Below are 13198 nucleotides of genomic sequence, written 5' to 3' on the forward strand. Positions count from 1 at the left end.
GCAGCTGGGCTGAAACGGCAGAGGGGCCGCCCTGGCTCTGAGGGGTCAGGACGTGGAGAGCCGCACCCTGGCAGCCAGGGGCCCGGCCCCACAGGTCTGTGCCTGGCGAAAGGACCTGTCCCGGGGGGACTCCGTCAGCCGGGCCCAGCCCGAGCCAGGCCCCGGGGCCCTCGGTGTGACCGGATTCTCCAACCCCCTCTACACAGCGTGGGAGCCTCGGTGCCTTAACCCCTTAACCTCTGTGGGCCATGCATGTGCCCAGGACGCGGGGAGACAGAGGCAGGGCCCCACCGTCCTCCTCTGGCTCCTGCTGCCCTTCAGGAGAGTAAGCAAGGCTGCAGCTGAGTTCCGAGGGTGAGGGTCCCTCCTGCTCAAACACCTGCCCCGGGATCCTCCTCCCAGGGCCTCACCCCACTTCTCCCATCCCCCGTCCTCCCCCGAGCTGCGTGCCCACCTCCCTCCTCTTACCCGGGTGCAGTTGGCAGCCCGCGGCTCCAGGTCCTTGGGGTCCACCAGGTGGCTCAGGAGACTGCTCTCCAGGTGGCCCCGGGGAGCGGTTGCGTCAAACTGGGCGTTGGGCTTAGCCAACAGCAGGGGCAGGGCCACTGCAAATCCCGCCATATCCACTGGGAACGGCCGGTTGGGTTCCCACGCCGTGTGGAAGCCCACAACCCGGCCGTCCTGTACCCGCGGGCCCTCGAACCGCAGGCCGCCCACCAGCCCCACAGGCCACACGGAGACACCACGGGTCCAGCGCATCTAACAGAGGTGGGGAGACAAGAAACAGGCAGGGAGTGGCTCAGGGCACAGGGAGCAGCAGGAAGGACCACCTGGGTCCTCTGCTCCATGTCCCCCTCCTCACCCAACAGCCTAGGGCAGTAATGGCGAACCTTTTGAGCTCGGCGTGTCAGCGTTTTGAAAAACCCTAACTTAACTCTGGTGCCCTGTCACATAGAGAAATTTTTTGATATTTGCAACCATAGTAAAACAAAGACTTATAGTTTTGGTATTTATTTTATATACCATTTTATATACCATATTTTAAATGCCATTTAACAGAAAAATCAACCAAAAAAATGAGTTTGCGTGTCACCTCTGACACACGTGTCACAGGTTCGCCATCACTGGCCTAGAGCAACAGTGATAACCAAGGCAACAGAGGAAGCTGGCCCACGGCCCCTGTCCCGGCCCCTCCCCGTGCTCACCTCCTCAAAGAGTTCCCGGCTGTAGGTGTTGTCATCATCAGCAAAGTACACAACTCCCCGGGTGCCCGGGGGCGGAGGGTCCTTCTCTCCCCCGACAGCGCCCCCTCCGCTCCGGAGCCAGTCCAGAGCCCTGTTCCGCTGCTCCACACCGCGGGGCCGAACCCAGCCTGGCTCACCCTCCCGGAGCCTCTGGGCCTTGGGAGTGAGGACCGCCAAGTGTGTGAAGAGGAGGCCGGAGGCAGCCAGCAGCCTGGAGACCAACGGGGTGGGGCCCTCTGCGTCCTCCACCAGCAGCCAATGCAGCCGGGGCACCAGACTCAGGGTCTGGGACAGTCGCACCAGCTCGGCCTTCTGCACCAACCTGGAGGGGGAGAGGCAGCAGCAAGGAAGGGGCAGCCACCAGCTGCCACTGCAGCCAGCCAGCAGACACAGCTTCTCCCGACCCACAGGGACACTCACCTGCCCTGTCCTCCCACTCATGTGTGTCACCCACCTCAGCCCTGGGAGGCACTCGGGGAAGGAATCACATCTGGTGTGAATGCCAGGTTGGTAATTAGGGGCGACATCTGGGGAAATGGCTCACTCTCCCCAAGTCTGTTCCCTTGGCTGTAACATGGGAAGGACAGGACTCTACAACAAGGTGGTTTTGGAGATTAGATAAGATAATGGTTTTCTAAAACCCCGGTGGGACCGGGTCCTTTTCCTTCTGTGCCTGGGTTTCCAGGGAGAGGGCTCTAGGGGGGTCCCTGGACTCACTCACTCCTCGTCAGGGGAGGATGGCTTATCCGCGTTTAGACAAAGAACTGGGAAGTGGGGCCAGTTTCTTCTAGGCTTCGTTCTCCCTCAGATCGGCCTGCCGGCCACAGGCTTGGTGGCGGGGGGGGGGGGGGGGCCGTGCCTAGATGGCTCAACCATCTGATTCCAGGGTGCAATTAGCAGGCCCTTTGGCTGCAAATCCCAAACCACAGTTTCCCACTGATTTGTGTGAGTAATCAAGGCTACATTTTAATTAAAAACAAAAAAAGCACAGCATTTAGCCCTGGAACTTGTGGGTTCGATGCAATTCCTGGTCAGGGCACATGTCCAGGTTGCAGGCTCGATCCCCAGTAGAGGGCATGCAGGAGGCAGCCCATCAATGTTTTGCTTTCCCATTGATGTTTCTCCTCTTTCTCCCTCTCTCTCTCCCTAAAAATCAATTAAAAATATATTTTTAAAAAATAGTGCAGCCCTTAGCACAGTGCCTGGTAAGAGTAAACACACTGTAAATATCTAATGTAACTATTTCTAGACCCTGGTAAAAACTACCAGACTAAGTCCTTCTCCCTTTTTGAAATAGTTTAAAAAAAATTTTAATCCTCTCCTAGGTTAAATTTTTATTGATTTTATAGAGAGAGGGAGAGGCAAAGAGAGAGACGTAGGTGTGAGAAAGAAATATCGCCCCCACTGGGGGATATGTGCCCACTGGGAATCGAACTGGAGATTCTTCAGTGGGTGGGATGACACTCCAACTGAGCCACACCAGCCAGGCAGGACCAAGCCCTTGTCTACTCCAAGCTAGATAGGGTTCTCAAACTTTCTCACCAAAGGATCCCTAAGGAGAGAGAGTGAACTCCGTAGCAAGCTCCAAATTTCTTTGAAATGATATTTTTCTCTCTTAAAATTTCTCAGGGATTTTGTATCCCACTTCATAGCACACCCCTATCTCTTTTAGTAGAAAATAACCATTTTCCCACAAGTTTTTGAGTAAAGGTGTGGTTCATTTCCCCTGTCGTTTGGCATGCCCTAGTTTGAGGAGCATTCCCTGGCCCAATGCCTCCCCCAAATCCTCTCCATCAACGCCCAGCTCTTGGTCCACGCAAGCCTCTTGGGTGCCCCAGAGCCCGTACCTGGCATAGGTGGGGGTAACAACATAGATAGTAGGCAGGGCCTCAGGCTCAGGGGGCTGGGCGGGGGCCGGGGCTGGACGATGGAGGTCAGCTTGCAGCTGGGAAATCCTCAGATCCTTCTGCCGAAGCTGCTCTGCTGCTGCCCGCAGCGGGGGGAGGCAGTCACATGGCTGGCCTGGTCCCAGGAAGCAGAGAACCGAAGCACAGCGCGTTCAGTGTCCCAAAGGCCCATCGTGTCATCCCATCTAGCGCAGGAATCGCCACAGCCTCTCGGGCAGCCTCCACACGCCTCGGTCAGCACCCCCTCTCCGCATCAGCAGGGCCCCTGTTCCCATTGTCATTCGGATACTGAGCTGAGGCTCGGCCTCCATCCTTCCTCCCCGCTGGTTCTACTTTCGCCTCCTGGAGCCATAAAGAAGCCTATCTCCCTAAGCCCGGGCGGTCTCAAGTGCTTGAGGGTCAGCAGTGGCCCTGTCTGTGTGACCGAGGACTCTAAGCTGATCAGATCCATTACTGGATGAGCATTTACTGAGTGCTCCTCCGGGAGGCGCTGCCTTCAGGCTGGGGAGGCAGCAGGGAGCAAGGCAGACGCGCTCCCTGGAGGAGGCGGGCACTACGCAAAGAACAACACTGCAAATCGTGAAAGGGCCAAGGAGGGAGCAGACAGGTTAGAGCCCAGGAGAGAACCCAGAAAAGGCAGCGCTCGTCTAGGTGCGGCGGGGAAGGCCTGGGCGGCGGTGACCCTGGGGCGAGACCTGCGGGCTGGGAGGCCGGGGAAGCACCGCAGGCGGGGGGAACGGGTGAAGAGCTTGGAGAGCAATGAGCGTGCGGGGCTCCGTGAGCGTGCGGGTTCCGTGACTGTCACGGAGCCCGTGTGGCCGGAGCAGAGCGAGCGAGAGGGTTGGGAAACGGGGTGACGGCGGCGGGACCGTGAGGGGCCCGAACGCAGGAAGGAGCCCGGATGCACATTAAAAATAAATAGACATTTTTCTATAGTTGATACTAGATCATGATTTAAAGCAGGAAATGAAACCATTTTGGTGTCATTGAGATACAATTCAGTTTTTTTTCTTTGCTTCAAAGTGGTGTAAAAGTGTTCGATTCCTCGCGCTCCCCTCGACCAGCTCCCGGGAACTGGGGCTGGGGAGCCGGCCCGGGCCCACATCCGGTCAGTCTGGAACACCCCCAGCCCCCCGGGTTCACTTCCGGTCCCACCGCCTCGTTCTGGGAACCTCGGGCGGTGACGTCATATCCGGCGTGTGGAGCGCTCCGGGCGGCTGTCAAGGAGCCGGTGGGAGCACGTGGGCGGGGCGGGGAGGCCTTCCCCTTGAAGTCCCGCCCTTGTGCCCAGGTTTTCTCCTTCTATTCATCCTGCCACCCGTCAGTCACAGCCAGTCACAGTAGCTCAGTAAGTACTTGTTACGCGAGTGACGGAAATCCAGGGCCTGTCATGTGTTCTAGGTCCGTCTCATACAGTCCTCGCCATAATCCTAGGCGATAGATGGTATTGCCTAATTTATAGATACGCAACTAAGATCGGCAAAAGTTATGTGTCAAAATAAGAAACACTCAGGCCTGCAGAGAAGTTTTGTGAGTGGAAACTGTCAATTGCCAGAAGCAAAATTTTTATGAATTGAGAACATACTCCAGAGAATGGCAGTTCTGCATCTTATTTTACACACGACAGAAGAGAAGACATAGGTGGGTTACCTGAAATCTACTGGGGATAGGTTAGGGAGGCAGGAGAAAGCAAAATGAGGAAACCTTTGGGATCGAATAAAAAGTAAAGTGATAGACACACACTTCTTTTGCGTAGGGGGTACAGGATAGTTAATAGTCAACAATTAACTCAGGCCCTGGCCGGTTTGGCTCAGTGGATAGAGCGTCGGCCTGCGGACTGACCCAAGGGTCCCAGGTTCGATTCCGGTCAAGGGCATGTACCTTGGTTGCAGGCACATCCCCAGTAGGGGGTGTGCAGGAGGCAGCTGACCATGTTTCTCTCTTTTCGATGTTTCTATCTATCCCTCTCCCCTCCTCTCTGTAAAACAATAAATTACATTTTTTAAAAAACACAATTAACTCGCCAAACCGGTTTGGCTCAGTGGATAGAGCGTCAGCCTGCGGACTGAAGGGTCCCGGGTTCGATTCAGGTCAAGGGCATGTACCTGGGTTGCGGGCACTTCCCCAGTGGGGGATGTGCAGGAGGCGGCTGATCGATGTTTCTCTCTCATCGATGTTTCTGGCTTTCTATCTCTCTCCCTTCCTCTCTGTGAAAAATCAATAAAATATATTTAAAAAAACAAAACAAAACACAATTAACTCAGTACGAGGGGATTTGTGGTTTCCACTCTGGTTCCGTACCTGTGCTTTGAGGGTTGGAAGGAAAAGAAAATTACTTTGACCTTCCAAAGGTGTGTTATCTAGATGCAAAAGGCAACAGACAAGGCTTAATGAAGGTGAAAATGGAACTTTGTCAGGAACATGGCTACCCACCATAATAAACTGCGTTTAGTTAAGAAGTTTTAAGTTCAGACCTTCCTTTGTGATTACATCAGGTCTCTGAATTTGTGAGGCCACCACACAGGCCTTCCCTGAGCGCGTCAGGTTTACTATGTGGCCTCTTTCCGTCCACATATGTAATTGCCATTGTGCAATTTTCTACATCCTTTCTAGATACATGATTCCAGGTATCCTCTGACCCACATTTCTCAGGTGATGGTGGGGGCTTAGTGGGGGCAGGGGTGGGGGGCAAGGCAGTGAGCTGTCTCCTAGGGAACTGACTGAAATATTTCCTGAGTTGAGGAATTTAATAAACACATCCTCTAACTCCTGAAATGAAGCAAAGGTTTGCCACCCAAAATATGCCCTTTGGGGATATGATTTTAAGCTGATTAAGAAATGACTCAAGCCCAGCCGGCAAGGCGGTGGTTGACCGTCGACCTGTGAACCAGGAGATCAGGATATGATTCCGGATCAGGGCACATGCCGGGTTGCGGGCTCAATCCCTAGTGTGGGGCATGGTGCAGAAGGCAGCTGATCAGTGATTCTCTCTCATCATTGATGTTTCTCCCTCCCCCCGTCTCCCTTCTTCTCTGAAATCAATAGAAAAATTTTAAAAATGACTCCAGAAGAGTCTTTTACCTCCCCCTGACCTGCCTAAAGGAATTCAGAGACAGAAAAACCTGCTTACAGAAAGGCAACTGTCACCTTAGGGCAGTGATGGCGAACCTATGACATCCGTGTCAGAGGTGACAAGCAAACTCATTTTTTTGGTTGATTTTTCTTTGTTAATCAGAAAATTTCTATGTGACATGGCACCAGAGCTAAGTTAGGGTTTTTGCCATCACTGGCTTAGGGTCCTAAGAGCTAAGAATGGCAAGTCTGCTAGACTCCCCTCTGCCTCCCATTGTTTCTGGGTGGCCAGGCAAGGATTTGTTTACCAAATGTTTGCTCTTTCTCATCTACCTGTGAATCGCCTACTTTCCATTTGAAGTCCCAGACTCCTACCTCCCTCTGCTCTGGGCTTGTGGTCGGCATGTGGACTTTAACTGCCTGATTTATCCTCAGGTCCCATATTCTCATTCAATTTATTAAACAAGTCACAAATTAGAAGTGTAAAAGCTACTTTCCCTCCCCACACTCATTAGGTACAAATCATCTGCCAGGGGTTCTCAACCTTCCTAATGCCGCGACCCTTTAATACAGTTCTTCATGTTGTGGTGACCCCCAATTTCATTGTTACAAATTGAACATAATTAAAGCATAGTGATTAATCACAAAAACAGTATGTAATTATATATGTGTTTTCCGACTGTCTTAGGCGACCTCTGTGAAAGAATCACGACCCACAGGTTGAGAACCGCTGAAGCAGTCATTTTTCCCTTAAAAAAAAAAAAAAAGCTAGTTTTCTTGTAAAATCATCTCTAAGACTTGTGGTCAGTCTACAAAATGGAAAATTATTTCCTGTCACTAAAACAGTGGGAACATTTTTTAAAATGCTGCTAGCTGATGGTGGGCAGTAACGTCCTAGGCCGGTATCTTCACTGACAAGGTCAACCTTTACCTTAACGGAGCCTATCTGTCCTTTTGCATCTATGATAACATACCCTTGAAATGTCTGGGTAACTTGTAACTTCCCTTTTTCTGGAGCCCCTGGGGCACAACCAAATGTGCTGGGCGCCAGGACAGAGACCACAAATTCCTTCATTATCATGTTAATTGATCCTGCACCCACCTAAGTATGTGTCCTTCATTTTACTTTTTATCCAATCCCAGGGTTTCCCCTGCTCTTTGCTTTATTCCGCCTCCTTAATCTATCACCAATGAATTCCATGTAACCCGCCTACGTCCCTCCTTTGATCACAATGTATAAATACAGATGTAACCCGCCATTCTCCAGAGCATTATCTCAATTCGCTGAGGTTCTGCTTCCCGGTGTATGTGGAGAGTTTGGCTCAAATAAACTCACAAAAAATCTTTTAAAAATAAATAAAATAAAATGCTGCTAGCTAAAGAGAAGCAGCCTTCAGTGTGAACATCTGGTCATATAGCTATTTCTCTTCAAGAGGGACCCCATCAGCTCTGGTCACTATTAAATAGGCCTACCAAAATCTTGTCAACAAAAAACATCCAAACCTGTAAAGAACTTTAGTTTATTTGAGCCAAACTGAGGACATACAGCAGGAAGCAAGTCCTCAAATGCTCTGGAGAATGGCAGTTTTGCAGCTTATTTTATATGTTAAAATCAAAGACGTAAAGAAGGTGCATGAAACCCACGGGAGGTCGACTAAGGAGCAAGCATAACAGGGAAATATCTAGTATTGGGTAAAAGGCAAAATGGGGAGACACACACTTGTTTACATGGGTGGGCACAGGACAGCTACTAAGATTTATAGCACCTAGCCCAGGGGTGGGCAAACTTTTTGACTCGAGGGCCACAATGGGTTCTTAAACTGGATCGGGGGGCCGGAACAAAAGCATGGATGGAGTGTTTGTATGAACTAATATAAATTCAAAGTAAACATCATTACATAAAAGGGTACGGTCTTTTATTTTTTTAGTTTTATTCATTTCAAATGGGCCAGATCCGGCCCGCGGGCCGTAGTTTGCCCACAGCTGGCCTAGACACAGTATGCAAGGAACGCGTTTCGTGCTCCGGTCCTGTGTCTGGGGACTGTGACTGCACCTCCCAGGGGTAGGAAAAGAAAATTACTCTGACATTTCAAAGGTATGTTACCCGCCCTGGCCTGTGTGGCTCAGTTAGTGGGCAACCTCCCATGCACTGGTTCGATTCCTGGTCAGGGCACATGCTCTGGTTGCTGACTCAATCCCTGGTAAGGGGTGTGTGGGAGGCAGCCCATTGATGGGATGTTTTTCTCCCTCTCCCTTCCTGTCTCTAAAAATCAATTAAATTAAAAAAAAAACACACACACACACAAAGGTATGTTATCTTAAATAGACAGAGCCCTGGCTGGGTGGGTCAGTTGGTTGGAGCATCATCCCATACACCAAATGCTGCAGGTTCAATTCCAGGTCAGGACATGTACCTAGGTTGGGGGTTCAGTCCCCAAATGGGATGCGTGTGTGTGAGCAATCAATATTTCTGTCTCTCCCTTCTTTTCTCTAGAAGTTGATGGAAACATGTCCTCTGGTAAAAATTAAAATAATAAAAAGACAAAGCTCACGTTTAGATTGACCTTTGCTAAGGAAGATATAGGCCTAAGATGTGACTACCAGCTATGACCTTCCCAGTTTGGGATTTGTGATCAGACCATCCTGTGTGGCAACTTTACACACACACACACGTATATATGTATATTTTAAAAATTGACTTCAGAGAGGGAGAGGGAGAGGGAGAGGGATAGATAGAACATCAATGATGAGAGAGAATCATTGATCAGCTGCCTCCGCACAACCCCCACTGGGGATAGAGCCTGCAACCCAGGCATGTGCCCTGCTTGAGAATTTGAACTATGACCTCCTGGTTCCTAGGTCTATGCTCAACCACTGAGCCATGCTGGCTGGGCCTGTGTGGTAACTTTTGGCCACTGAGCTGGTCACGTCTGCCAGGTGCCTTCCGAGCGCATCAGGTTTATTGCATCACCACTTTTTCATTCACAATCTGATGACCTCAAGGGGCTCCTCTCCCACACAATTGGCATCTAGCAAACTGAGACAGTCTTGCACTTTTCATTTTTCTGAATGGACAAAGGCTTATGCTGAGGCTACATACAATGTCAGGCCTGCAGGATTCTAATGGGTCTATAGTTCAGGCCAGAACTAGATAGAATCCAGACACCAACCACTATTTATCGTTTATCTCTTTATTGTTTCTCCTTTTATCAAAACCTGTCACAGCTGGGGGCCAAGAGGAAGTAAAAAAAATTGTCACAAATATGTCCCCTCATCCCCAGTTAGTCCTCCCTCACCCCCCACCCCACCCCGGGCACACATGATCATCTCCCGCCCACCTCGGCCTTCTCCCAGCAATAAATACAGGTGACTGTGATTCAATGAAACCACAACTGATTTCTCCATCTTGAATGCCCCTCAAGGGGACAAAAAGGGGACAAAATAAGTGTAATGCCCACTCCCACTTAAGAAGTGGAAACTTCTTTCCCCTTAGGACGGGGGGCAGAACTGCCCTATCAGAGCTGCAGCAGCTCTATAAGGAACGGGAAAGAGGAAAGGCTGGAAGCAGAGGGAAGAGGAAGTTCTCCAGCAACCTCACTCCTTTGATCCATTCACCCCTTCTCAGGTAAGGGGGGTCCCAGTGTTTCGGGGGGACACAAAGGGGAGGCTGACAGAAGAGGCAGGAGGAAGAAATACAGAGGAAGCAGCCTGGTCGGGAGGGACGGGGTCGGAGAAAAGGAGCCCCAAAGCTCACTGCCCTCACCTTCTTCCAGGGAATGGCATCCACGCCCCGAGAGGCAGGGGTGGGGAGGGTCTGGCGGGTTCAGACGCCCAGAAGGAAGGAGAGAAGGGAAAGCAGGGCCCTGTGGTCCCCAGGTCTTCACAGGTGAACGTGCTCCAGACAGAGCAACAGAGTGAAGGGAGGCTCGGGTGGATGGGAGGGGTGAGGGGAGCAGGAAATCACAAGAGGAACTCACAGCCCAGAGACAGCCCTCCTGCCCAGGTGCTGGCAGAATCCGGGTCTGGGGATAAGAACAGTGACGTCTGGGAAGGTCAAAGTCCAAGGCAGAAGGAACAGTAACTCACATCACAACGGCGCCCCTCCCCCCCAACATCCCTTGGGTTATCGCAGGTGAATACTCCAGTCAGACGCCACGTTGACGCCAGGCTTGCGCACGATCAACACAGAGGTCTCAGGGTCGTGCTGGAAGGACAGGCGGCTTTCGGGAGATCCTGGTGGAGGAAGGAAGCGCCACAGTCACAGTCCCACACACCAACTGCTTTCCTGCAGGCGGGGTCCCCAGCCTGCCCCGGCCTCCCCTCTCCTCACCTTTCGTCTGGAGCACCACGGCTGCTGGCTTTCCAGCCCCCATTATCACCACCCGCTCGATCCAGACTGGCGTCTCAAAGTGGCCTTTGGGGTCTGCTGAGCTGGAGGGAGCAGGATGGGAGTAGATGTCAGAGAAGGAAGGAGGCGGCCAGAACAAGAAAAGGGCCCGGTGAGCTGTGAGCATCCCCGAGGCCCAGCCGCCCCAGCAGCCGCCAAGGCAAATGGGCACCTCCTTACCTGGAGACAAGGGCATTGCCAGAGAATGAGAATCGACGCAGCAGGAACTCATGCCGAGTCTGGTAGTTGAACGTGTGCCCATCATCTAGAAAAAGCTCTCCCTCGGCTGTACCCTGAAGAGGAAGTGGGACAGGTGAGAGCCGAGCCCAGGAGGGAGGGAGGCCCATCCATCCCCAGGGGACTGCCGTGCTCTCACCTGTGGGCTGAGTGCAACGAAGAGAGTGATGGGGTCATCCTTCATGCAGTCGGAAGCGCGCCGCACTCGCATCCACCGAGGCACAATGGTCCCTCCGCGCTGGAACACAGGGATCTAGGGCAAGAGCAGCGCTGGGGTGAAGCTGCCTGTTGTCCAACTTGGCCTTGCAGTATCCTTTGCTGTTGCCCATCTGTTCGCACGTGGGTACTGGACCCCAAAGCACACTCTGTCTCCCGTCTGGAAGCCTACAGGCAGCTGGAGCTGGGAGGCGGGTCAGGCATACTCACACTGCTCAGAGTCACAGGCAGGTACAGGGTCTGGGGACCATGATGTTTCTGGTAGCTCTGAACGTCATACCACACCTGTGGGAGACAAGATAGATTTGGTCACTCACCACACAGGCCACCATCGCAAGTACCCCATTCGGCCTCCACCATCCGTTATTTCCTGCCACACCCTTCCTTAACTCACCTCCCCTTGGCCGGGCAGATAGACCTGCACGCCATGAGCCCCAGCGTCTGATACAGGGTGAACCAGCAACGAATCCCCTAAACACCAGAATCAATGCAGAACTCAAGAGATCAGTTCCCAGCCAGGAAGCACCACGGCGCCTGCCATGTACCACCAGCCTCCCCTCCTCCCTCCCCGTGTGTTCACAGACCACCGCCCACGCGTGCTTACTTCTCAGCCCGCCCAACACCAACTGTCCTCCCATTTCTCACCAAGCAGGAACTGGTCATCTATACTGAAGGTGCTCACATCCTGCGGATAGTGTACCCACAGGGGCCTAGGAAGGAAGACACACAAGAGAGGAACACACTTGTTTTGGCAGATGTCCACGATGCCACCCCGGGAGCTGCTAAGAACAGCACAGGGGCAGGAGCCAGGAGCTTCCAGCCAGTGTGGGGGGGAGGGCCTCAGCTCTGCAGCCTCAGCTCTGCCTAGGCACTAACTTCCTCGCCCAGCTCCCTGCCTCCTCCGGCCGCCCCTCCAACTGTTCTGCACGCAGCTGTCCAGTGGCCACTTGGTTATCCTGGCCGGCAAGGCCCTCCAGGACCAGGTCCTATTTTTCTCCTCCATCTCATCTCCTACCTCTCCTCTGGTTCCTTACCCAACACACACTGGTTTTCCTACTCCTGGAACACAACGCACTCATTTCCACGTTAGAATTTTTCACTTGGAGTCTCATCTGTTTGGAACACTCTTCCTCTATATCACAAAATCCATCTTAGTCATCACTCAGGCCACATCTCACATGGCCTTCCTCTCAAAAAGGCCCTGGGTGGAACCTAATTCCATTATGCTCTTCTATTTTTCAAAGAGCTGGTCACTGCTGCCAATTTTCTTATTTATATATTTGTTTCCTCCCAAAAATAAACGTTCCACAGCATAGGACACTTCTCTGCCTTGATTCTGGCGCTGGGCACAGAGATGAACAATGACTAACCTGTCATAAATACTCAATAACGTCCCCTTCTATTCATTCCTATTGGTCTCTGCTTATTCTTGACCCTCCTTTACAAAGCCCTGGTGGGTGAAGGAAGAGGTGCAGAGAGGGAGCCCAGCCCCACCCAGCCACCTCAGCTGACGTTCAGACCCAAAGAATGCCTCACCTCATGACAGGAAAGCCTTCACGATGGGCCTGGTAGAAGAGGGTGTACCAGAAAGGCAACAGGGCATATCGCTGGCCCAAGGCATCTCGGATCATGTCGTGGTACTGAGACGGTAACAGCCACGGCTCTCGCCGCCCAGTGTCCAAGTGGGCATGTGCCCGGAAGAAGGGTTGGTAGGCACCCATCTGGTACCAGCGCACAAGCAGCTCTGGCTCCGGATTCTTGAAAAAGCCCCCCACATCAGCTGGCAGAGGGAAGGGGAGAAGGAGGGTGGAAAAGAGGGTGAAGGAGGGCAGCTGCCTAGGCGCGCCCCAAGGCCCCACGCTGGACTCTCAGTTCTCCATTCATGCCCAGGGTCTGTGCCCGCTACCTTGTCCCCCTCCCAACAAACCGAGGACCACAAATCCCCTCTCACCCCCACAGAAGGAAAGTCCCACCAGCCCCAAGCTGAGACACATAGGGATAGAGATCTTCAAGTGGTCCCAGTCAGCAGTGTTGTCCCCTGTCCACACGGCTCCTGAGGAAGACAAGAGCGGGGGAGCTTGCAAAGAGAGAAAGGGCTCAGCCTTTACAGCTGACCTCTCTGACCTGCCACATCG

At 52.6% G+C, this 13198-nt stretch overlaps 2 protein-coding genes across 3 annotated transcripts in view; both read right to left on the reverse strand.

The window, feature by feature from the left end:
* Positions 1-45: 45 nt before the first annotated feature.
* Positions 46-3303, reverse strand: B3GAT3 (beta-1,3-glucuronyltransferase 3; the record flags this gene model as incomplete). Its single annotated transcript, XM_006772792.2, has 4 exons — positions 46-198; positions 292-759; positions 1206-1566; positions 3092-3303. Coding segments are annotated over 4 exons (1194 nt in total), but the record flags the coding sequence as incomplete, so codon positions are not given.
* A 6093-nt stretch (positions 3304-9396) lies between these two features.
* Positions 9397-13198, reverse strand: part of GANAB (glucosidase, alpha; neutral AB) — a 16154-nt gene continuing 12352 nt past the window's right edge. The window contains exons 16-24 of one of the 2 annotated variants that reach the window (XM_006772754.1): positions 13015-13116; positions 12600-12843; positions 11709-11773; positions 11458-11534; positions 11274-11348; positions 10987-11100; positions 10791-10903; positions 10554-10654; positions 9397-10456 (exon numbers count right to left, since the gene is read on the reverse strand). In XM_006772754.1, the coding sequence (XP_006772817.1) occupies positions 10347-10456; positions 10554-10654; positions 10791-10903; positions 10987-11100; positions 11274-11348; positions 11458-11534; positions 11709-11773; positions 12600-12843; positions 13015-13116 (1001 nt within the window). In that variant the 3' untranslated portion in view covers positions 9397-10346. The remainder of the gene's footprint in view (positions 10457-10553; positions 10655-10790; positions 10904-10986; positions 11101-11273; positions 11349-11457; positions 11535-11708; positions 11774-12599; positions 12844-13014; positions 13117-13198) is intronic. The other variant, XM_006772753.2, reaches the window with a different exon arrangement.

Source organism: Myotis davidii, unplaced genomic scaffold (genome assembly GCF_000327345.1).
Source record: "Myotis davidii unplaced genomic scaffold, ASM32734v1 scaffold826, whole genome shotgun sequence".
In the NCBI taxonomy this organism is placed as follows: Eukaryota; Metazoa; Chordata; class Mammalia; order Chiroptera; family Vespertilionidae; genus Myotis; species Myotis davidii.